Source organism: Chaetura pelagica, unplaced genomic scaffold, assembly GCF_000747805.2.
Source record: "Chaetura pelagica isolate M959 unplaced genomic scaffold, ChaPel_1.0 scaffold695, whole genome shotgun sequence".
NCBI classification, from domain to species: domain Eukaryota; kingdom Metazoa; phylum Chordata; class Aves; order Apodiformes; family Apodidae; genus Chaetura; species Chaetura pelagica.
The window spans coordinates 244,576-271,685 of record NW_009953191.1 but is presented as its reverse complement, the minus strand read 5'-3'; the positions used below and the strand labels follow the sequence as shown (position 1 = coordinate 271,685).

General features: G+C 36.9%; 1 protein-coding gene across 1 annotated transcript in view; it reads right to left on the bottom strand.

Annotated features, from left to right (window-relative positions):
* CLSTN2 (calsyntenin 2) overlaps nucleotides 1-27,110 on the bottom strand; it is a gene marked incomplete at its 5' end in the record, with an annotated part of 182,609 nt that overhangs the window by 12,563 nt on the left and 142,936 nt on the right. The window contains one exon of the mRNA XM_009997355.1: nucleotides 11,324-11,486. Coding sequence (XP_009995657.1) covers nucleotides 11,324-11,486 — 163 coding nt within the window. The remainder of the gene's footprint in view (nucleotides 1-11,323; nucleotides 11,487-27,110) is intronic.

Here is a 27,110-nt window from a genome sequence, read left to right as displayed (position 1 = left end):
GAAGGAGACTCAAGGTATTTTATATTGTGAAGAAAATACACACTGCTGTACTTAGAGAAAAGAAGGTGCCTTGGCAGGCTGTTCCTTCACAGAATTAGAAATAATATTTTGTTCACTTTTGTTAACACTGCAGCACAAACTGCCTCTTTCTACACCAAAGAAAGATCCTCAAGGAGAGATTATTCTTTCATTTGTCCATTATACAAAGAATTTCCCCTAGGCAGGTTTCATAGAAACTTTAATTTGTGCAACAGCTAAAGTACAGGATTAGTTTTTACTGCAATTTCAGCCTTTCAGATACTTACCAAGACAATTATTTAGTAAATAGTGCATTGCAGAGAGGTAAGCTTTCTGGCAAAAATGTTACATTTGTCTGTTTACACTGTCTCAAAAATATACGTTGCCACTTAAACAGCAACAATGTATCTGGACAGAAAAAGGTAAAACAAATTAAAAAAAAATAATAAAAAAAGGGTAAACCTCTCTCTAAAACGAAAACAGAGATAAAAACTTACAGAAGACGAAGGCAACCACATTGTGCTTTGAAGTTTCAAACCCCTAACAGAATTCTGAAGACAGCAAGTTCCAACGCTAATCCTGGAGCTTTGAAACTTATAAACCTACAGTAAGTCTGCCAGTAGATCTTAACAGTTCTGAGATGCAAAATAAGAAGCAGTATCAGATAAGCTGATGTATTTAAATGTGAAACTAGCTCATTATAATATATGAAGGAGTAGAGAAGAAGCTAGAAGAAAGAATTCAGTGCAGTGGTTATGCCTGAAGAAACAAGCAGGATAAACCACTTGAACTAAAGCTATAGAGCAACACTGGTATTGGATTATTACTGTTTTTAACTAGTTGTTCTTTCACTTTGGACTAGTTCTTCTCTGGTGTCATCGACAAAGCAATTACAATAACATTGCTAGGTCATTTACAATGATACAGTAATTGCCCATAAACCATATTAAATAGACAGAGTATTCACAGTGCCCAAGCTGCACTTCAAAAAATGCTGGTGTACAAGGAGGCAATACCTTGTTGGAGATGTACAATTCTTGTTTAAAGTCATCTCTTTTGTGAGTCTGCCCAACCATTAACATAAAAGCATGGAAGAGAACAGGAGTGTTTCTAGACATAAGCTTATAAAATGCTCTGCAAATACAGGCCCTACATAAACAGTGAGAATTTGAAGAACAGCCTTACACATTTATCCTGTCCACAGGACTAAGGTTGGGTTTGTGCAGATGTATAGATGGGTTCTGGACTGTGATAAGAACTTTCTAATGAAGAGACTATGAAAAAACCCCACAAGTATTTCAAGAAAATGTGACTGAAAAATAGCTGGGTCTACCTAGTCTCATATTGTGTCAGCAGAGAAGATCTGCAAACTATGTCTGTGTTTATGACAGGGTGATTCAGGCTGGGCTAAATGCATTAGAACAACTGATAGCAGAGTCTGAAGGGACACTGAGGGATGATAGTGTCTGTCCCCAAGCATCAAGACAAGAACAGCTGCATTTAATCCATTCTTGAGAATGGCCTGAGCTGTTCTAGACAGAGGCTCCCCAAGCAATCCACCCCAATGATAACTGAACCTTAAGAGTTGGAAGTTTATTCCTAATACAAATGTGAGCTGTCAAAATATGGCCATGCCTTCACTCTTCCTTTGTCAAGCTAAATGAGGCCTTTCCTTTACTTCTTCTACCTAACACTGTAGACTGTGATCATCCCTGTTGCTTTTCCTGCAACTCCTGCTTACCTCATGTACTAACCATAACTGAATGTTCTCAACAGTCTGTTTTACATAGGACATTCCTGTTAATCCAGGGCAGTGTGAATACTAGCTTTTTCCACATGAAAAAACATCAGCATTCAAAGAGAGAATACTATCTCCCACTTTATTAGAAAAAAACAGACTGTTAAATAAACTTCCATAATCACCTCTTACCAGAATTACATACAAAATTATATGCCTGCCAATTTTAACCCTTGAAGTTATTATATCTAACTCTTATCACAGCTACATCTAATTGCAGCATGTTGACAATTTGATATTCTTCTACCTCAGTATTTTAGAATCATCTCAGCTCAGTGGGCCTGTTACCTTGCTGATACATTTCAATTGCCAGTAATTATTAGATTGCAAATGGACAAAATCCAATGCAATAAAACTGGGGAGCAAAAACCAAAGCTCTCACTAAAATTGAAGGAATGGCCTAAAGCCAATCTGCTTCAATCCTGTATTGTAGCTTTGATAAAAGGGATTGCTGAGAATATAGTTTTTTCAATTTCAAAAAGGTAAGAAAAAAAATTATCAGAAAAACTTGAAAATCCTCAGCAACTGGCTGTTATACTCCCGTCTGTCTCAGTGTTTTATTCATGCTTGGTTCTACTGTATTAGACAGTTTGAAACCTGTCTTTCCTTCTGCTTCTGCAATCTAATATTAATTATTTGAGCTCAGCTTCTCAGTGCAAATTTAGCCTAGGATGGCCAGTCTCCAGGTCCTAGTCACTAAAATTCTTAGCTCCCAAGATTAGATAACTGTTTAATCTAGTATGAAAATGGTAAACCTGTAGCATTTTAAAGTACAGTGTGCAATTGTAGCTAATGCTGATAGTAACATTTTAACAGAATATTATCCAAATACTTATAAATACTAGTCTTCTCAAATTAAGATCCTTTGAGCCTGAGCATTATACATTTCATGCCTGTGCAGCTCCACACATAGCTGATGGCAGCTCAGAGCCACTGACTTCCCTGGCCAGGGGGAATTGCTCAGTTCCAGCATCTGAATTTGGCTCGTCACTGAAATTACCACATGCTAAGAAAAAAGTGAGGAAAAGGCAGAAGCTGCTTCAAACAGCTCATACTGCTTTAAGAGTGTTACTTCCCTTCCCTGCTACCCACAGCTGGTGCCTGTGCTTACAGAAGCACTGAAGCTGGAAAAGACCTTTAAGATAAGAGTCCAGCCTCTACCTAACGCCACTACACTGGCTAGACCATGGCACTAAGTGCCTTTGCTTGAACACCTCCAGGGATGGTGCCTCCATCACTTCCCTGGGCAGTACATTCCAATAGTATGATCACCCTCTCCATGAGGAAGTGCTTCCTAATATCCAACCTAAATATCCCCTGGTGCAGCTTCAGGCCATGCCCTCTTGTCTTGTCACTAGTTGCCTGGGAGAAAAGCGTGACCCCCACCTGACTACAACCTCCCTTCAGGTAGTTGTGGAGAGTGATAAGGTCCCCCCCTAAGTCTCCTCCAGGTTATACAACCCTAGCTCCCTCAGCCTACCCCTATAAGACTTTCTCTCACACCAAGCCTCGCAGCACAGAGCCCTGGAGCACAAGTCAGAGGAGGATGCAGACAGCAGAGAAGGCAGAATGCTGCACCCACACAGCAGCCCTCCATGCCAATGGAAGCAAGACTCTACACATCACCATGTTTGGCACACTCCTATGTAGCTACAAGCATACTTATAGCTGGTGCCCGAAACTTCAAACTCAACAGAACAAGTGTAGAATTAACCTACTTAGTTATAGGTGAGAACATTGCAGATACCTGTCCCACTTATGGGCAGATCAGTCAGGATGACTCTGCCTTAAACAAATAGATGAAAACAAATGCTTCTAGTACACATGTCACCTTATCATAACCAAGTCATTCAACTGTCAGACAAATGACAATTTATGGGGGTTAAGAACTGTCATCTAGCAAATGTCTTCTGATCCCAGCCATGAAGAGGTTCTGTTAAATATAACATTTGAGAGTCCAGGGGAAACTGAAAATTCTCAGGGTTCACACTTTACAGGTTTAGGACACATTCAATAATGAAGCAGAGCCTATTTTCATGAAACCAGTTTGATTTGACGTCTGTTTTTTGTTTTATTTTAATTTCACGTTGAGTTAATATAAAGTGTGACAGAATTTGATTACCATTGCATTTTATAGTTTTGACTTCAGAAATATAAAGGGCTGTTTGTATTCACTTACCAATCTCCAAAGAAAGATCATGATGTTTTGTCAAAACAAATTTCTTTACTGAGCTCGTAGATCTTATTTTAGGCCTTTTGACCTACCCTAATAATAAGGAAGTAATTATCAGGGCAGTTTAAGCACAATGATATTTTCACTGAAAATGATGAATTAAGAGAATTTCCAACTGAGATGTGATTCTTTTTAAGACATTATAGACTCTGGTTATACTGAGCCAGATAATTAAGAAAGGATTGATTGTTCAGGGTCCCAACATATAAACTGAAATGAATCTGGAAGCAGCTGCAAGACATTAAGGCTCTGAAGTCCTCAGGTCCAAGCTCCAAAAATTATCCTATCTTTTTTATTACAGCAGTTTAGGGATCTGGGTTTAATTCCCTGACAAGTAGATTGGCTGTTAAACAGGATGAAACCTAACATAGATTTCAGGAGTAGTCCCAATTAGTGACTCAAGTTTTTATACTCCCAGAGCTTCTCAGCACAAAAAAGTTTTAGTGTTTTTTTTTTTAATGTCATTCAGACAAAAATTACTCAGAACATTACTTTTCAAACAGGGCACTCTTTAGGATAGATGTCATAACCTAATGACCTCACTCAGACAGCTTTAGAATTTAAAGCATTATCTGAAATAAGTTCAAAGAACACTAAGAGCTACCTGCTCTTAAGCATGCGTAAGCTAATCTATCTCTGTGTAACAGATCCATAGATCAAAAGCATGATACTATATGCTATTTAAGAAACTTTCAAGATAAGAAAATTATCTTACAATTAGGCCAAGATATTTTGTTATATCTGGAGAACTGTGGGAAATGACAATAATGGAAAATTATTACAATCATGTATTGTAAAACAAAGTCCAATCTTGCCCCCCAAAAACTATATTCCTATTGTACAAATACTGTTCCTGTGCTGATAGATAGTCGCCAGTGCAGAAATTCAATTAAACAAGGGACAAATATCTATGCTGAGTTACTGACAGATTTCAATATAAATTCAGCTCCTCAAGAAAACACCTTCCTCCACTACAAAGTTCAACAAGCAAGGATTCACTAAGTCCTTTGCAATTCACTCCATCCTGTTTTTGATGAGAAGGGCAATACAGAAAGGACACTGCTGTAGTAACCAAAGCATCAGTACTGATCTTGCGCATCACACTCTGTTGAACTTTGCCTAGGTGGTCTTGCATTAATTTGTTTGCTTGTATCCCTCCATAGAGGCCTCAGGTTGGTGCAAGCTATGTCACTGCCAAGTTGCGATCCACTGGTGTCAGAATGCACAGCAGAGGATGGTCTTTATCTATTGAATATTTTAATTCCATTTTAATATTTTAATTAAAATATGAAAACATTTTAATATTTTAATTTCCAACTACAGTTGCATGCTACACACTGCTGCTGCTGCTACACTGCCCAAACTGTATTTGTCTCTCAGTGATCTGATTCTTCTCCAGCTTTAAACTCTTACCATTATTTTTGCCTTGAACAGTCAGTTCTCAGCAACTTTGTGATTGATACATCAGCAGTTGGACTCTATACGAATATTAGTCTCCAGCCTAGGTTATGGAAAGTGAAAAATGACAGTAGAATACAAAAGAAAAAAGCATATAAACCAGAAATTACTTAGAAGACAGGAATTACAACAGCCTTCTGCTATCTCCACAATAACAAAGTTTGCCTGATGACAAGTCTCTCCTAAAGACCTTCCCCTGCACCATGTGGCCAGTGCATCTACACTGTGAAGATCCAGTGCTCTAGAATGGGTGGCATTACTAGAAATAATGATTTATAGTCATGGTAAGCTAGAATATAATCTTGTGACAAGTCATTATCTTCTGTCACTACTTTCCTGACAGAACTTTGGGAATGATACATAAAGAAACAAGCCATTTTGGGAGGGAAAACTCAAGACACTGCATTTTCAGAGAAACCTGAAGGAAGCCTGTTTGAAGCATTTGGTACAAAAGATGATTAGACTATGAAATCATGTAACTTGCTCCCTTCACCACAGAATGTTTAGCAATACAGGGATCAGTGTGAACCTATAAACCTTGGTTTAATAGAAGAAATTTCTCACTCTGTAAAAGGGTCCATTTGCTATGTCCTCAGATAGACTGAATCAAAATAATGAACTTAGATGAGAACTTACTAGCGTAAGGTCCTGGAAAGTGCAGTTCTAGGTTAAGTTAACCTTAATTTGTTCATATTGTTTAGGATAATGAAACAGGATTGCAGGGAACTGTGTTCCCTCTGGATTGTTTGGAAAGCTCTCTAGATCTTGAGATGGAAGGGAAAAGCTAGAGTATTTTTATTGCTAGAGAAGAAAAGAAGTAGAAAGGGGAACTGAATTTGAGCCTTGAGGAGCTCTCTCCTATCTCACTGGACCATGTCTTAGAACATCCATTCAGGAAGACAGGGGTTCAGAGACAGTGCCAGGGTCACACTTTTCACATGTTCTCTTTGGTTTCTCTTTTGTTCTGGGAAGCACACATAGAAGCAAGACAATTTTATCCTCTAGGTACCCTTGAGAAATGGTAAGTTTGCCTCAAGATTTCTTTCACCATTAGAGACAGAACAGGGTTTTGTACTTAAATAACCCCACCTAAATCCATATTACACCCTTCACAGTCATCTAGGAGACCACTGATGTGAACATAAAAGGCTTTTTAAAGAAGTTAAAATTAAATTATAGCCTTAACAAAGGCCTAATTTCAGGAACAGCTGTACCAGCACTCCAATCTTTTCCTTTCTACCCTCAGTTCACTAAGAGTCTAGTTTGCTCAGCTCTGCAGTCAGTATTGCCTTTCTCCAGGCCTAGTGTCCCTGAAATCACAACTAAGAAGGAAGTTAGGATTTACTTGCATTCTGTTGGAGATAGGCTGCAACTGGTTAAGTTTCTGTCCCCTGCAGTCACTGCTCCTGGGTCACATGTAGCTGAATCAACACAAACAGTTCAGCCTACATATAAATGCTTTAACTCCCACCCTCAAATAAGCTAGCCCATGGAAACTACAGCAGTGTTAAACATGAACTATATAAAATAAAAACCTCTACACTAACCATTGCGACAGCACCTTGTATCAGTGAGGTGGCTTGGCTTAGATCTTACCTTTAGTGAGCTCCCTGAAGAAAGAACCAGGATTACTAACTTAAAAAGAAAGATTATAATAAAGTCCAGAATAACTAATTTTAAGTAGAGAAAATTCATATTAGTTACGCTAGAATAAAACTTAAACAAGATTATATATATATTTAATACAACTTCTCTCATGCCTAATGTGCCATTAAAGGTGGAAACCATTCCCAGGGTTCGCCTTAGGTAATTGAGTGACTTCCTGGATTGCAGTAAACTTTAGCCAGTGCCTGGCAGGCCCTGGAAAGGTTCTCTTCTATCACCTTTAAACCCTGGCTCTCTGCTCTTCCAGCCCTCTTCACTCTCTGCTTGTCTTCAGGCTCCTCCCCACATACTGAGACTGTAACTTCTGCCTCCAACACCATCTTGACCCTTAGACAAGACTCTGTTCTTCAGGAAAAGGCTAATTTGTCTTCCTTTTAAGAGAATCCTAGCACTCATCTCACATACTGCATAAAATCAGGAATAAATAAATCAGGCATACTTTTTACACTGCCAAGGCAACGGTAAAGATGTAGGAGAGACCTGGCCATTACAACTGGAATGCTGATGTAAAAAAAAAAAAGGCAAATGGTTTTATGCAAATGGCACAGTCAGTACATCATAGGCTAAAGCTGAAATGTACCATGTAAATGTGAGAGATTGCACATTCGGTTTGTTTTCATGTTAGATTCAGGAGAAGAGCTCTGAACTTAAACTGTTTTTATATTTCACTTGAGCAGCTGAAGGCAGAAATAAAAGCAAACCTAACTTTTCATAACAGTGCTATAAACAAGGCTGTAAAAGTAAAAAAAAAACAACAAAAAAACCCAACAAAGTCTGGAATTGAAATATTAATAATAAATATTAATCTCAAAGAAAATAATTTTCTTCCTGTGCCTGAGACTCTTACATGACATAACTGAGAAAGACAAGAGTAATGAGAAAGACAAGAAGAACTACAAGCAACATCCTTGTTCAGGATGAGTATCAGTGAGGAAAGACCAGGGCTGAAAGAGTCATTTGTCTCAAAACCTGGAGGATTCCCAGGTTTCTAGAGAATTAGCAGAACAATTGACATTTTCCAGACCAGAACTAAAAATTGTCATATATGAAAGGGTAAATCCTTCACAGCAGGAGTGGATTTTCCTATTAGTGCTAGCAGAGTAAACAACAATTATTTTTATTCTTGATTTTTCACTTTGCCCTCTAAATATACTCTTCCTGCTCCCCACCAGTTCTTAAGCTGCCCCACAGTCATCATGCCTTTCGTTTTGCTGTGAGCAAGTCAGAATTGGTGTGGTTAGAAAAAGGAATGTTATTTCTTCTGGTTCATTTTGTTGTCCAAGTTGAGATTGTTTTCCAAATAATTTGACTTTGATAAATGTATACTGTGGACTCAGAGCTATAAAATGGTCTAGTAAAGACAGAAAAAGAAGAGTTGTCCTTTCTGAAGAGGTTAGAGCTTGTATTCTTATTCTGCCAGTGCTTTGATGAAAAGGGAACGAAAAATTCTAAGCAAACCTGAGCTGGAAACTCTTCATATTCTCTCAACAATGAGAGAAAACAATGAAAGAATGGTCTGTAATACCAAAATCACTGCATATTTTTAGTTAAATCATAGATGGTTGTGAAGCATTTTTCTAATGCTTTGAAAATATAAAGGTTTAGAATATTTTTATTTCCCAAAACAGATTATCCTAAGTAAACACAGTAAATAGTTTCAATTAAACTTAAAATTGTTTGATAGATGCACTATTTCTTGAAATATATGGATTTTGAAAATGAACATCTTCAATGGAATAGACTGATCTTATGTTGAATAATTGCAATTCGACAGACTGGAATGGAGTGCTGAATCTTACTAACAACGGGACTTTTCATACTATCCATATAAAATAGTTTGAGGTGATCTAAAGAAACTTATCAAATGATAAGCTTTGCCAAAAGCAGTATCATGAAATCTTGTTTGATATAACTATTAATAGTTCACCTTTTTGCCTGACGCATGATAGTTTATCAGAATCTTTAGCACACTGTCTTAGCTAAATCTTGACATTTTCATGAGATGGAAAGCTTGTTTCAACTTTTGGTGAGCTCCAGTTCCCACACTATTAAAATAGCAATAACATAATCTTGCAGTAAATATTGACAGCATAGGTAAAATTTCAGGTGTTTCACTAAAAAGGAAGAAGAATCTTATCCTGAATAGTTATTGATTAAGCCATCAAATTATGCAGGCAAAGAAAAATTGTCTGTAAACAACTGCTACTTTCTATTTGTTTTACAGCTTAAATAATAAACGTAGGCTGTGGTCTAAACTTATTGTCAGCGTATAAGAGAATTTTTTTATCTTAATCCTGTCTCTTAGTAATTTGAGATAAATAGACAAAGATGCAAAGATTATTCTTATTCAGCTGTCTCGGAGGTAGATGAAGCCTGCAGATGCAGCAGCATGCCAAAACTGACATAGCTTTTGCTTCTACAGGGCATGTTCCATGGATAAAGTTACTACTCCATAGTTCTCAAAACTTGGCACCTGCATAATGATTAATGTGAGATTCAGGTGAAGGCTGAGGGGACTGGATTCCCACCAATGCTGAGGCTTGTAGGAAAAAACCCAAACCACAAAACCCTAAAGATTGCAACTAGAGAGTGATAAAACAACGATGTATGAACGAAAGTAGCTAAGGGGTAGAAGTAATACAAATAATGTACAAAAATATTTATGTAGACCTATGCAGAAGAACCTCAATCATGAAGTAAGGGATTAAAATACAATTTCTTTAGCACAGCTCCCAAGAAATCCTGATTTCTCAGAAGGCAATAAATACACAATAATTATTACATACAGTCCCTGTGGCATTTGCTCAAGTCTGGAAAGAACTGAATTTACTCCATTCAGGAATTACATCCGCATTTTTTCATTCTGGAACTAAAACTGCAACTATTCCTCCCAGTAAACTACCAGCTAAACTGAAGTTCTGATTTCTGAAGAATTTGGGTATTTCACTATGTAGTTTTAGCTTAAAAGGACTAACATTACCTTAGAGTGAAATGTATTCTGTTAAATATATCTTTAATGAAAAATTCCAACACACCTGAAGATCATCCTACAGAGATGGAAGCTTGCACATGCAAATACCAGTTAGACAAGAATCAGTCTATACTTTCACAAAGATTAGTGTCCTGCTGATTAGGTAGCTATCAGAACACAGATCTCAGTAATCAAGATTCAAAACTTATCAATCTTGTTTTTACAAGTAGTGTTGCTTTATTTGCATGCTGTTATCAAAGTAAATACTGGATTTTTACCCCAACATGTTTATAATCTAACAGCTGGATTTGCTTCTAATACTAATTACACTGAACAGCTCTGCCATGCTCAAAATGTCTAATTTCTGCAGAGACTAAAACCGGCAATCAAGGTAATAAAGGACAAAGTGAGAAAACATGACAGAGTGGGGAAGAAACACAATCTGTGTTAAAACATTATTTCCTATTTATACAGTTTGTTTGACACTTGCTTTGTCTTAAGTGAGAACAAGTCAATGCATAAATAGAAAATCAACATGGAGTGGTAATGAAGAGAACTTTGCAGGAGCAGATGAGGAGGAAAGAGGACTACTTGAGAGGTGTAAGGCAAACAGAAACAATGGCATAAGGACCAGAAAAAAGAATGAGAGCAGGATCACAAATTGTAGAAAACATTCAAGTACAGCTCTGACTTCTGTTTTTTATTTACCTTGACCTTTACATCTGTTCTAAAACAGGGTGAATTGATTAAATTTGGTGGAATTATTGGTGATATACTTGCAATGTCATGAGCACAGGATCAGGCCATGAGTTGATCAGGCCAAGAAATTTGAGCCAGAAACTGAAAGTAAAGAGCATGAGTTTTTTAGAGTAATGTTTAGATACCTTGTCTAAAGCTGGAGAATAAGGGAAACAAAAGGAGTTAAGACAAAAGATAAAGACAATCTTTCACATCAAATACACAAACTAAATTCAACACTTCTTTAGATGATGGAAACATAAAGCCTGTCAACATCCCATCCATTTTATCCTTGGATTTATTAATTATTAGCTGTGGATTTACTTCTTATTTTATACCATCAACGTTTCCGTAATTAATTTCCTATGCAACCAGCAAGACAAGTAAGATTGTTTTGGTCTGAATTCATAATTCTGCTCTCTAGTATTTGCTGTCATTTTACCTTGCCAACAAGCACCGACTGTCAGCTGCATGGCTATGTGGGATGGGTGGATGGGCCAGTCATTGGTCACCAGGTAAGGGTCATAGGTAGTTCCATCCATGTATAATGTAACAACAGGAAACTCAACATTGACAACATAGTAATGCCATTCTTTATCACAAATCTGGAAGACAGAAACAGAAGAGAAAAATACTAATTAGCACTTATCGTCAGGAGACTCATTTTTATATCCCAAACTTTTTAAAAAGTGCACTGTTTCTAGATAGAAATCATAGGAAAAAAAAACAACAACAAAACATTATTGCAATTCATATGTGACTAATTAAAGTTATGACAATCTTGATAGATACTTCTGGTATACTTGCAGAATATTTTTGATAAATAGAGGCATCCTAAAACACACTCTTTGAAAACAAGACATGGATAAAATAGAGCAGTCAGACAATTTTGTATTTGCTCTATATTTTCACATTTGTAATACATAATACTCATTTCTTTATATATATATCAACTTTTGAGAATACAAAACTGTAGGTAAGAGATACATAATTGGGATGTGTCAGCAAAGTTCCTGGAGATGTCTATAAGCTTCAAATTAAGGAAATATATAGCACTTAGTCACTAGATTGATTAATTATTATCAATTATTTGATTCAATTGTTGCTATTAACTTACTGTATTAGTTCTTAGAAAGTTCTTTGCAATGCAACAGGACCTCCACAGTGCTAGAAGGACCTCTGTTGTGCTCTGTATACACAGTTGGACAAGCAGTTTATACGTCTACCTGATTTGGTCAAGAAACTCAAATCCCATGCTCTTTCTTTTGGTCTTGAACTTTTTGCCAGATAGCTGGCAAAATGAGGACCTACATGGTTTCTCTGACACACATTAGCATTGAAAATCAAGAGCCACTCTTACAGCACACTTTGAAGATGACAGTATTAGTGTCATATTTCATGAATTTCTGAGCTGAACCACCAGGGATTACTGCAAGGTGGTGAAATTTGGGTTCAGTTCAGAAACGTCCAGCTAGATGAACCAGTGCCTCTGAAGTGTGTAAATACCAATGCCTGCCCAATTTTTTTATTTTTTTTTTCTTTTGTTGTATCTCAGATTTAAAAGTTCAAAGGAATAAATAACAGCAAATTGGTGGGAGGGGCAGGCTGTTTTTAAAAAGAAAGCAATGGCTACAATCATGCTACTTTCAGGTCTGCAGAGATACTTGTTTTGATATATTAAGAAATGGAAGTGCTCGAATGCAGATATCCTTGCTGTTTCATACAGGCAAGCAGAAAAGTGATGGTTAAACACAATGCTTTGTCCTTGGCCAGGTTAAGTGCTATCTGCTGCACTATCTGCCCTTTAAAAGCAAAAGCTAATGTTTTGTTGCTGAAGACATTTCAACAGGAACTTAATCACTTCTATTTCAAATGGATACATTTATTACTGCAGACATCATAGCTCCACAGCAAGAGATAAATGCAGCAAGGGGCTGCTAGAGCCTTGCTTTTGTAAGCAGTAGACAGCACAAATGATTTCTGAAGGTTAAATGAACTGACACCAAAATTGAAAGCAAATAAATTGGAAGACTGAAAACTATTGAACAAACAACAATCACAAATAGTATTATTCAGTCCCCCCTTCCAAAGAAAAACCAGCTTGCCAAGTTTCCTGACCTGACCAGCAGACTGCAAAGCATCACAGCCACATTTTAAATAATGGCGTGCCTGAGACTGAGAGTCCTTGCATGACAAAAACTACAGGCCTCAATACTTGACACTTTTCAGAGAACTGATTTGCAACCCCAACCTGTACCACTTGGGATACCCCAAGTACTATTAAATGAGTGAGCAGTCCTCCTCATATTTAAGCAAAGGAAGAGCACTTTAATAAAGCAAACACTTTGGTTCATCATATCCACAAAGCACTAAAATGGGTAGCTAGGCTGATTACTGTATGGACTAACCAACAAGGCAGTTACATTTTTCAAAGTAAATGCTTTCTGGAAAGTCAAGATTACATACATTCCTTTATTTTTTCTGGTAAATTTTGAAACATAAGTATAGACAGCTTGGTGAAGTCCTCAAGCTATCAACTGCACACTTTTCCTTCAATTTCACCACTTTCACAAATCAGGCTTTATTTTACAGGGAATTTAGCCACTCCAAGTCTCAGCTTGGTGCTTCCTGAGATTTCAAGAGCACTCAAGTTGGTCAGGTGCTTAATTGCCATGCAATTTCAATATAGCTTAGGTACACACACTCATGTATATTCCACCAAAAGATCATTAAATATCTGTACTGGATCCCATTGAAAATACAAGTAGTCTACAAGGTCACAATAAAATTATTTTAAAACTCTGTAATACATCCCAATCACTCAGTAGCACATAGTATTTCATGCCTGGCCATTTCAAAGGCAACAAAATAATGAAACAAATAATTGTGAAGTGTAATTTGTTATGCTGTCATTTCAGACACCTTCTTCACCTTCTTAACATAGAAAGCCTTTTTTTTCTCCCTCCATGCATTACACAGTGGCAATGGAACATAATATGATTGCAGGGAAGCCATGAAAATTAAATTATAGGATATACTAGTTTGGAAAATAAAGACATTTTCATCATCTCAAGTAAGAGCTGTATTTAAAAAAATCTAATTTATATAGCTATCCTAATGAAATAAAGTTACAAATAAGTAGGCTTGGAGTTCAAAGATTTCTAGATGGTTAGGTTGGTCTAATCACTCTATCATGTCAGCCTGCCTCTAAAATGTATTAATCAAACCATAGTGAATTAACTAGCTTGAGATCTTAGTGCTGATTACAAGCCATTGCATTGGAATATGCTTTTATGAAACAAACAGACTCAATATAAATCGTCTGAAGTAACCCAAAATATTCCCAAAATATTAGAGCACTGAACTTAGCATCTTCTGTTGAAGAATGTCAGAGATTTTTCTGTTATTTATTGCAATGTTTAGGAAAGGACTGAAACCAAGGTACTTTGATCTGAGAAGCACAAATGCTTAGAAACAGACTTCGTTGGTCTGCAGAAAGTCTCTTTTTATGGCTTTGTACCAAAGGGCCAGGCAGGCACACAGGAGAACATGCACTTTGCAGCTTACACTTTTGTCTCTGGGGCATGCTAGTGCAACATGGTACATTCACCTATTTGGCTGGATACACAGAGAGAACTTGGACCTCAAGATGTGTCTCAGTGCCTCAGTTCAACACTGAAGAGCCAGACAGATTGGCAGCCCTCTGACTGGCTTCCTGCAAGTCCCTGAAGTAACGTTCAGCAGAGCACTGAGTTTTACCACACAAGAAGCTCTGTGCACCCTGTCAATGCTACTGAGTCTGTACTTTGAGTCATTCTCTTTGGAGCTGAGAAAGCAAATACTACTTCCATTCTTCTGGTTTCTGTGACACTGCTGAGGAAGTGTTCTCAGAATATACTCACATCCACAGAAAAAAAAACATCCGTGAAAAAAACAGTAAGAAGAAAGAAGAAAAGGAAAGCCAGGAAAGCTCTCTACTTACTATAAGTAGCACTACTCGGCACAGGTGTGAGACACAACCCCCTTCTTTCTGCCTAAGTGGTCTGAACAGTTATTTTCTAGGTTTGTTTGAAGAAAGCAACTTAATCCAGCTCTAAAAATGAGAACATGCGACTCTATTCACTACTTGAGGCCTTCTGTACTCAACCAACCAACACTTCCCTCCCCTTACTCAGCATTTGACCACATCTAAAATACTTTGCCTCATTTTGGGTACCTGAATACATGAAATACCTAGATAAACTGGAGTGAATTCAGTGGAACAAAAATGGCCAGCTCTTGCCACACGAGGAGAGGCTGAGGGAACTAGGCTTGTTTAGCCTGAGTGGGCCAGCATTAGGGGGATAGTAACAGCAGCTTTCCTGTGCCTCGGAAGCAGTTACCAGGATGACAGAGACTGGATTTTGTAAGTGGAGCATCCTGTGACAAAGAGACAATGGACATGAATTGAAACAAGACAGGTTCAGACTGGATATAAAGGCAACTTTCATTACACCACGTGGACAGTCAGGCAGTGGAGCAGGCTGCCCAGACTGGTTGTGGCTCCATGTAGATGTTCTATATTTATACTAGCTCTGATGACAAGTAAAAAACTGGAGTCTAGAGAATAAAATCTGTGCATTAACTTCAGAATGACAACTCCTGGCTACTCCAATGGACTACACAAAGTACAAACACTCAAATCTGGAGGTGTTTGTAACTACATGATTGCAAGTTCTTTCCTAAATTACCTTCATGCTTTTGAAAAAGCTGTACCTTGGTGGAGGCTGAACAAATTCTGGCTAAGCACGGCCTCTTTGAAAAATTGCTGTGCCTTATTCCACAGACATTGTCACTTGTTTGTTCCACTCCATTACTTACTGCCAGCTTTACAATACTTCTGTTAATCGCTGAAGACTAATGTGACCTGAGGGCCCCGTAAGAGTAAGAACAGAACTGCTTTACAAAACAGATTTTAAAAATCCCTTTTTAGAAATAAACCACTCCAAATCCTAAATACTCTCTGGAAAAAAAATAATCCCAAATTATTTGTTTTCATCAGGCACTGAATTTTGATGTAAACTTACTTACGACATAAAAGAGAAAACAAAATAAAAACCCTCACCAAAGAGGTGAAGTACTAACTGTAACAATTCCATTTGGAAATGCTAAAATGTTCCTTTCAGACTTCACTGGGATTTGGCTAGTATCAGCAGAGTGGTAAACACTTGGAGTGAAGCTAAATTATCTGTTCTGAAAGAATTTTCTGTTTCAAGTATTTGCAAGAAACAATAGAGGAATTTATCCTCACAGCATCTCCCTCATTCTTACATCTCTCTGATATCCTGTGTGTCTTTCAAGTGTTGTTTTTCCAGTACTTCTATTATTCTTTTCACTTACTTGGAGTTCTAGCATTTTATCTTTTCACCTACAACATTTAATCTATTATTGCACTTTAAATATCAAAACAATAAATTCAGTACCATTAGAGCTTTAAAAATTATTATTTATTTTTATAATTCTGGTCAATTCCCTCCTTTCTGTTTTGTTTTTGTTGAAACATTTTCCTAACAAACCAGTCAGCTGACCGGGTCACATTCTTTCACTAACTCTCCTGCAAATTTGGCTTAATTCAGAAATACACAGAAATTGCAAAGGTGTCCAGATCTCCTCTGCTCTTTTCCTCTTATGGAAACATTCCAAGCATGTTTTCCATTAAACAATAATGTCAAATTAATTCTCTCACTTCTGCAATTGAATTCTTATCAAAAGAGGTGACTTAAACTGAAAAAAGAATGTGTACTTCTGTTTGTCCAACCAGACTTTACAGAATACAAACCATCCTGCCTGAACTGATGTGCATCTGCTGGAATGTCACTCCAAGATGTACTGGTCTTTGCAGAGCTGTAACGCTTTATAACAGAGCACTTCAGTAGCAATCTCTTCTTCATCACAGTTGAATTCTCTGTCTTCTCAATAAATCTGTTTTCCACTGTTTGGTATTGTTTCAGTATGTAAAATATTTAGGTCACTCTATAATCAAAACTGTAGGGGAGAAGGCTATTATAGTCATTTATAGAAAAATGGGATCATTAGGGAAAGCAGAACCACATTCACACCGGGATTACAATACTCCAGCAGCTAAAATACTAACTCTTACCTCTGTTTGCAAGGTCAGGAGTACATTTGGGATTCTAAATTGCGTATTTTCATATAGTAGCATAATAGAAAATGAGTCATGCTTAGTGTGCTACTGTTTCTGTACAAAAATGTCCTCTTCAATGGTTATGCATGTCTAGGAAAATGCATAGTCTACAGAACGTGAAGACGACACCGATTCCACTAATAAAGAGTTGCAGTGCATCACATCTTCATTAAGACGGTGAATTGTTATCACACTTATTAATTAGAAGTTACTATTGTTAACCTTTGTTACGCTTTTATTAACAGCAACACCTTCTATTTGGATCTACATTTACTATATTTATAAAACCCCAAGTCCTTCATTCACCTCAAATGCTTTGCGTGCTCCTGCAAGAACAGGTACAGAGCTTATACACAAAACTGAATAATGCAGAAGTTTCCTCATTTGCAAGCACATCTGGACAGAGCTGATGGAGGTTGTCATTGTGAAAACTTTATAAACATGCAGAGACAACCCAGGCTCTCCATTTTTATCTCACTTCACTAAAGAAAGCAACAAATGCAGGGAATCTCCCTTTGATCTTATGCTTAAAGGCACTAGCATTACCCACTAGGTTACAGTATGCAGATCAAACCCTCTGCCCTGTTCTGAAAGCAGCCACGTGCTTTATAAACTTGCAGATGACATTTGGAGGGTGACTGGGAGATTTTTTTTAATTTAAAAAAGTACCACTGTTTTCTTTCTGTCTGCAAAATAAACCTCTCTGAAAAAGCTTTGTAGAAATTTACAAATCTTGGCATTGTTCTTTTCTTTTGGTGACACTAAATATACACTTAAATGGCCCCAAATAATTTGATATGTAAAAATATTTTTATTATGTGCCTTTGATGTATTTCTGTAGTATAGAGAGAAAGCACTGTACTGCATCCAACAGAGAGCTCAAAGCCAACAGCCTTAAAGGTTCTTAAGGCTGGACAGGTTAACTACACCTTTAATAGAGACTTAAAGAATAATGCCACTGAAAGAGAGTGAGCCTGAAAAAGAGATTAATTTGGAGCACTTTGGCAGTGGCCTTGAAGTGGAAAAGTTGCATGTATTTCCAATTTCTAAAAGAAAAAAGTTGCATATTTATATATGCAAAAGGAAATTAAACATTCTTAAGGGTTTTAGGCAGTCTAGTAATTATGCACAAGATTGATGAGTTTTGCATGATGGCAAAGCAAAGGTGAGCACAGAAAAGGCTTTCTCCTGCCCCTTTCTGGGGGTTTATAACTGTTGTCTCTGATGAATGGGAATTTGAAAGATGTTGAATGAGCTTTTTTCTGTTACTTTAAAAAGTAATTTAGTCTCTTAATTGTTTTTGTATTGTCAGTTCTCATCTACAGAGTTTTACAATTAAGAAAAAAAGAAAAGAATATACCTTAGGGCATTGATTTTTCTCTAACTCTGTTGCTTTATTTTCTTCTAATAAAACTTTGCCTTAAATTTTAGTAGTTGAGCTACCTGCAAAAGCTGATTAAGTAATATAGGGAAATAAGTTACACAGTTGACTTTTTAATTCTTTTCCCTGTTATCTATAAGCATCTTATGATTTGTGTTTTGTTGTGTTTTGTGTTTTTTTTTAATTATCCCATCACCACCAAAGAACAAAAGCTATACCACTACAAATGTCCTAGTGTAGACTGCCAATGTGTAATCCAGTGTGCAGATACTCAGGATATGCTTACTTTATTGGTTAGCTTTATGCAGGCTGTAGAGTAAAAATTTACAGATATGCACTTCCAATTGACTTTGTGCTACAAAGTAACTTAACACAATATTAGCTTTGTGGAAGAGCTATTGAAAGCAAATAAAAACAAAGTGCAAACACAGACAAATAAAATACAGCCAGTAATATAAATTGTTATGTCTTGTAGTCCCTAAATATCTCCCCCGCTAAAATATTTAGATTATGCACTGTGCTTTTAAAAAAACAAATATCTGAGTTTTCCTTTCTAATTTTTCCTTTAGAAGCTCCCTCACATGACACTTTTTTTTTTTTCCCCCTGTCTGCAAAATCAATCAAATGCCTCTGAAGTGGCAATAGGTATGTAGTAATTAAGGCAGGCTAGAAGAAAAATACACTCTATATGGGAAAAGAAGGAATCAATATGCTCTCACCAGTTAAATTAAGAGGTGACACATTGAAAGGCGTCATCACAATCTACAAGTTCAGTGTTTTTCCATAAAAATACTGTTGCACACTTAACTTCCACATAAAACTTGCAGTTTGGACCTTAGCCTGCCTAGACCTGCTCCAATCTGGTCACAAAGTCTGAGCAAATTCTTGAATTCTTACAGCTGGTGGCAGGCAGGGAAGGGAAAAACCAAACCAGGCAGGCTGCCTTGTTCAGGAGCTGGGCTTTTATGCTTGTGAGACCAGAGCATCACCACTCATCCAGTTGTCAGCAGTAGTCTTGTCTTGTTAGATGGGGAAATGTACACTCCTTTGTAAGGAATCTTTTCCATATCAGAACCTGGATGTCTCCAGTACATAGGCTGTGTGTCAGCTTCATTTATGGGGAGAGAAGTTGGAAAATTAAGTAAACATTCTTCTATAGTTGTGTTTTAAATCTATTTCTTCTAAAACTTGCTTTCAAAGACCTTAAAGCAACCTATCTACTGATCCATGCGGTATAATGCCATGTAATTCTGCAGTTGAAAAGGAATGTGTATGATCAGCCCTAGAATGAAGGGAACTGAACATTGTGCTAATTAATCCCTTCTTTCTGGAACCTCAACTAAGTATCAGAACATTAACCTGAGAAGGAAGAAGAGAGACTTCCCTCCCTGCTCCTTATGCAACTCTGAAGCAAGTTACTGCTTCCTCAAAGGTCTTCCAGTGAGCAAACTGGAAAGGCAGCTTATATTCTCTACCTCTGATTGCATGCAGAAAAGGATGAGAAACCTCTTGGGATTAGGTTAAAAAGCAGGTAAGAGCCACAGGAATCTCATTCTCAAGGCTCTACTGGCAGAATATCAAGTCCAAGCTCCTAACTGAAGTACCAGTTACCTGCCCATAGACAAACAATACAAAACCCTGACAACATTGGCCGTGAAACTCTCTTCTGATGTCATTACACTGACACTTACTAGGAAGCCAAGCAAAGCAGAAAACATTTTTCCATGACAGAATATTTTAAAACCGAAGAAGTGGAGTATTAGGAAGACTTTTGTGGCTCTTACATTCTCACTAAGTGAAAGGATAATGCAGCTGAGAGCTGATTGTTTTAAACATATATTTTCTATATCTTAAAAAAACAAGTATTTCAATATAAACTCTTCAGTACAACATATTGATTTTCTCATGTTCCTTGCCTAAGTAAATACTATATGCAAGTAAGTACATACCTAATCACATTCCTTCCAGACTGATGTTTTCAACTGTTTACTCACTGACTAGTCCATGTTTTTTCTTTCTTTTCATGTTTATACAATTTAAACTTTTACTTTCCCTTAAAAAAAAACAAACAAATTTTCACAGATTGTTTAGGAAACAGCCCTAAGATTTGTTTGATGTTCTTAAGAAAATAGTAGAACATGTTATTAGAATAGCTTGACTTCTGATATTTGTTGTGCAGTATGGTTTACCTAGTAAGTCAAGCAGAAGTGTGAATGTCCATTAAACAATTGAGAAAATGTGGTAAGGGAAGTACCATCTTTTACCATTTTTTCTTGAGAAATACCCCAAGAATACCAATTCAACCAGAACTAATTCCTGAAAATACATCCATATAGCATGCTTGCCAAGCATACCTCTCTATAGCTGCTGATGTTCCCATGGGAAATGTCTTCTTGCATTTTATCAGAAATGCCTATTTCCCTCATAGTAACAAACAAAAGCAAGCCGTTCTCTCTTTCCTTTACCCTTTCCCCCCCACGTACATTCAAATAAATGTAGAAGGAAGAGCAAGCACCTAGGAGAACTGAATGCGTATTAGTACCAGACTTAGATATGTAAGAAACATTTTGATCTATGATTTTTCTGATATACAAAGATGGATTTTGCAGAGCTCTCTAGTGTTTTTTATTTTGAGATTGACTGACACAGGAAATGTCTTTCATCTCAAAGATGAGGGGAAACAAAGACATCACAGTCACCCTGTGGCAACTGGGGCAAATGTTTTATTACTGAAAGTTTTAATCTGATTTGTCTATGTCTTGGTTTAGAAGAGCAAAATTTATTATCTGTTTTTGTCTAAAATATCTGTTCCATATGCTAGTGAGAGGATGTTAACTGTAGGACTGACTTCTTTGCAAGACAGACTCTCTCAGCCTCTCTAGTGCTGTTGGTGTTCTGCCAGGCAGAGTAGATCACTGCCTTTCATTCTGTGCCCTCTTTTCTCTATAACTCTATCATTTAATTAAGCCAACTTTATTCCAACCACATATGACATTTGAGTCATCTGGAAACCAAACTTCAGACTATAAAAACTTAAAGGAATTAAAAAAATGTAAGAATAAACCTATATTCATTAAATGCAGGAAAAGAAAGAGGAGAAAAAATAATAATCAAATACATCTCTTAGTTTCTCGTTATTTGCGGTCCACTGATAAGATCTCCCATTATATTACTGCTGGTCCTTTTCCATAAGAAAACATTCTATTTGAAATATATCTGCCTATTCACCTGTAGAGATTCAGTGTTTTCATACATTCTAGCTTTTAGTAGTGTATATACGTGTATAAATGTGAAATATATATAAATAGGCATATTATACACACACACATGCAGACTTTGGGTTTTCTTATTACAGCCTAGATTGAGATAAATTTGAAAGCAGGTTTACAGAGCAGTTATAGATTTCTAATGTTTTAAAATAAAAAGGGAATGTTGTTTTCAAAATATCAACATGGCATAATTACTAAAAAGAATAAACTCCAAAGAGGTCTTATCAATGTATTTTCTTAGACCAACTTGTAGTACTCTACCAATTTTGAGTCTCTTATTGTAGTTGTAAAGATTTCAGTGTGACTTCACAGCTTGTATGGGAATGGATTATAAAAATAAACATACAAGATACAAGCCCCCTGTGACTAAAGGAAGGGGCCATGATTTCATTTACTTGAGTTGTTAAAGTGGGGTGTGCATTTTAAATGTGTCTGCTCTTCATAAAATGGGTGCCTAAATTCCCTGTAGGGTCAACAAATAAAAGAGTATTACCGAAGACTGAAAGAGACCTCCAGTCTTCTCAGTTTTCATCAACACAAAATCTTCAAAAGCTCATTTTGTGACAACTTGACGCAGTTAAAATGGAAGTCCAAATTTAGTGTCTTGAGCTAGGCTGTAGTAACCCCAAACTGATCTCACCTCTTGTCAACAGGCATAGTATGATATGAAAAAATATATTTGCCATCTGTTTATATTCATTGCACACTAACAAAATTAACTTCAGAGTTAATGTAGCTGTGTTCAGCGTTACACCATTACAAAATTTTGAAATTATATTTCAGCAAAAGGGTAAAAATAAAGCCCTGCATTATCTAAGAATACCACGTGCAGTCCTAACAATAACAATAAGCTTTCTCAGCTTCTCCGTCTAATACAATGCTTATCACAATTTTTCAAACTAGCCACCTCTGTCAAACACCAGCAGACAGCTGAAGTGGGGAGTTCCCATGTTTGTAGCATTGCTACTGGGAAAACTCATAGAATGCTTTCAGGTCAGAGAAGGAGGAAAGATCAAGTCATCATTAGACAGGAACTCTCTATGTATTGCACAAACCTAAATCTAGAAGTATGAGACCACATAGTATTTCCTCTCCAATTCCTGCTCAAAAATACACCAAATAGGCTACTGGATGCTACTAAATTTAGCAAAGCCAGGACCCATTTGAAATACCACATACTACAGAAGTTACTACTAGGTTCATAAATCTGTACGTAAAAAAACCAAGTAAATTATGAAAGGAATACTTACTAAATTTTAACTCTCATTCTCAGCATTTGTGGTCCTAATCGAGCAATAAAAAAAAGACATATGCAGAAACCATCCAACTCATTGCTTCTCTATATGTCCATGCTCTAAAAATTACCACCTTCCCATCGGTGAATAATACAAGCTACAGTGTAAAATTAATTTTAACACATGCTTAAATAATGCTAAAACCAGAATGAGGAATGTTAATCTCAGGGAAGAAAGAGGCATTATACCTGCCACCAAGAAATGGTGCAGTTTATCAGGCTCAACAAAATATTTCCTTGGTCCTATCAGGGTGGGAAACTGCTTCTTTCTACAAGGATCAATATGCTGAGAAGCCTGGCCATACTCCTGAAGGGTGCTCAGTAACTCTTTTTGTCTCTCTGAGCATAAGGAGGTTGCACTAAGACAAAGCAATTGTCACTGTTCAAAATAGGATGATATATCCTTCCCTTCCTGCTGGTGTCTGAACAAATATAATGCTTGTTTCAGTCAGTTCTTTAGACATGTTATGAAAGCACAGAGAGTGGGATTGATGCAAACTAGGCTCCAGAGACAAAGCAAACAGGCTAGTCATCGGCTGTTTGCTTTTGAGGAGAAACACTTGGGCTCAGCTCTTAAAAGGAGATGCTGATGAGCCCTCCTCTCTCCTCCTTCCTCTCACACATTCCCACCTACACTCATCACCCACTTTGTTAGACCAAAGCACTAACTTCCCCTTATCTGGCTAAATCCCACAGGAAGGGCTGTGTTTTTCATTCATGAAATAAGTATCAGTTCTCACTTAGCATCTGGAAAAACCCACAGTCCATGGGTTGGGTAGAATGCACACAGAAACAAGCCCACCAGACTTCCCCGGGGCTGATGACCTCTAGTGCTGAAAATGGTACTGCTGGCTCTTTGAAGGCTGCCCATCACCTGGCAAATCCCTCTGCAAAGGCTTGCTGCCTTTGAAGGGAGCAGTGGTGCTGCTCGCAGGGGTTGCTTTAAAGGCACCCAGCAGAGGAAGGCAGAGCTGCCACAGACATTAAACACCCTTTCACCATTTCCACATTTTGGGAATGGTGATTTACTTGAAAGTAAAAGCATTTGCTGTGTTGAAGGTGCACAGTGCAAATCAGAGATAAAAGAACTCCTGCTCTTACACAGCTCTCACATTAAACTGAGAGAATCACTTAGTGTTATTGGGATGGGAGCCCACTACTGTGATAATCTGGAATATTGCTGTAGTCTGAGATGGAGGAAGGTAGCTACAAGGAGCTATACCTGCAGAAAGACATATAGACACTCCTTCCCCATATAGATCAGTGTTATGTTTACTTCAGCTCCAGTAGCTAATTAGGACACAATGCAGAGAAAAGCAAATGCTGTTTTCTTTTTATTGCAGATAAAAGATGACATTGAGTCATATTTGGCTACTTTAATAATTTCTGTAAAGTGAAGAATGGTTGTATATCCATGCTTCTGTATTTATTCTCAAAGTTAGGAAATTATACAACCCAAATATTATGCATAGTCTTTTTTACTGAAATGATAGCTGCTGAGCCTTAATTACATAGCTGGCATTTTGCAGACAGGCTGATTATATGTTATATACCATACAGAGGTAATTAGTTATTAGCTATATTTGTGACTTTGCCAGAGAATGTTGTTATTTAGTCAGCATATAGCTCTCTTCAGCACTAATCACAATCATGTTCTTAGTGCTTTTATGGGAGGAAACAAGTCAGCATTGAGGTTCTGGGTTGACGTTAGGAACATGAAACATAGAGACTGTGGGAAGAAATTTTCAATATCAGTGCTGCACAAACCCTAAAAGTTTTATGGCTATCATTAAAGCAATTATCTGAAAGTTCAAACATTCATTCACAGTTGAACTGGCTGAAATTTTCCCTGTGACGCACCATTTTGCTGACTGGAAAATGACTGCTGAATGACACACATCGTCCTAAGATAAAATTGCTATTGCTAAAAATGGTACAACTGGTTCTTCAGGAAAAACAAACAAACAAACAAAAAAACAAAACACTGAAAACCACAGCTTTTTATGTTTGCCAAAATGTGGCAAGAATGGTTCAGGTGTTCTCAAAATTGTGTATCACTTCTTAAAAAAAAAAAAAAAAAGCAAACCAAATCTGATTATTGAAAGCAAAAGGTCCAATATGATCCCCTGAAGTATATTATAATAGAATCATATCAAGTTATATAGACCTCTTAAAAAAAAGCAGATACTTCCTCTTAATATCCTAGACCCTTTGGCAGGGTGAGAAGGTAATTTGGGATGAAAACTGTCCCTTCACAGAAGAATTCTGAAAATAAAAATATCCTTACAAAGGAAACTACCCATCTGATACTTTTTTTTTTTTTTAAATTATTATTTATTAAATACCAAAAAGAAAAACCATTTATCTATGGTTTTGCTGCATCTCATTTTGCTCTGATTCTGCCAATAGCAACTTCCCACGTAAGAGAACGAATGGCAGATACTACATGATTCCATCTTCCTCAGGTATCTCAGCAGTTTCCCCCAAATTATCTCATATGATTCTTCAGTAAAAAGTTACTCTTTGAAAACAGAACACAGACTTTTGTATGGCAGCATCAACCTCTCTTCTCTCCTTTCCTGTACTAATTTTCTCCTTCTTCCTATCTATGGTCATCTTTTCTTCCTTTGTCTCATCACTTCATTCCCCTGCATCTGGTAGTTCTTTCATTTTAATATTTTCTTAGAAAGAACTAAACCCCTGTATTTCACCCTTGTACAATTCAGAGATCCTCATATTCAATATATCCTGTGGCTTCACTGATCCTTTTTTCCCTTCCAATACTTGGTCAAACCCAGGAGACAGCTTTACATTGTTAGAAAGGTACTGCTCCTGATAGAGAGGATTAGATTGAATTTGCATTGCTTCATTTGTAAAGTATTCATCAATTCATGGTCAACAGCATCATTTTGGTGCTTGCTGCTACCTTCCATTCTGGGACTAGAAATCACTTGTGCCTTATTCAAATACAGTGTGCTGAACCTACATTTATTAAAAAAGATTAGACATGCACAGGGATAAGGAAACAAAAAGGCTGTGAAGTGATCACACACCACTAAGCATTCCATATTAAGAAGCAATTATGACCATGCAGAGGTAAGCCAAGTCAATAGTAAATGTAACTCTTGCCAATAATTTTCCTGTGTACCATGATGTGAACATGCATCCTGTACACCAAAACACCCCAAAGAAATCCTATTCAGCCTCCATTGCTATCAAGCTCATAAATCCCATAAATCATTACAGATAACTCCAAAAGATAAGCGGAAACACACAAGGTCCAATTCAAACCTTAGATCTGGAACATTTGTCATTCCCTATATACTACAGATATTAAAATTGGATTTTTTGCATGCATGAGACACAACTTCAGTTATATGACCTTTTCCTTCTAAACAATAAAACTGAGACCAGAATTGGGTTTAGGTATGCACAGCATGACATACAGGTAGATTGCACTCAACAACTGAAGAATATTTGAAATATTAATGCATGGAATCTGTGTATCATTACAGTACTACCTTGGAATTTACTTTACTTGCCCAAGGCTAGTGATTGCTCTGCTTGGTTTATTATTAATATGCATTGCAGCATCACCAAACCTGAGCTACTTTATACCATAGCACAGGAAATAGGTGAGTCGCGTTCTTTCTGAAACCTAACTTCTATACTGTGAACATAAATTATGTAAGGTGGCTCAGCTTTTTTGATAATTTTATGCAAAAACTTCATAAAAATTAAGCTCACATAAAAATGGCTCCCTCTCCCTTTTACTCAGATAAGTAGCAGACTTACAGATATTAATGGGTGACAAATAAAACCATCACTATAAAATAAGACTGCTTAAAAATAAAATAAAATTCCCAGGTTTGCCTTTTATGAAAAAAATAACTTCAAATCCCAAGATTACATACAAAATACTTATTTTGATATCTAACCAAGTAACTATTGTCTGTCTCCTCATGGAGGTGTGTGGAGGAGATCTGAATGTCCTTTTGGGATTTGTTTTTCTCTAGTATTTACTCTTACACTTGAAGTATGATGAAGCATCTTCTGAATCGTAATCTTTAAGTGCCTATTTTTTTTTAAACTTAACACTTT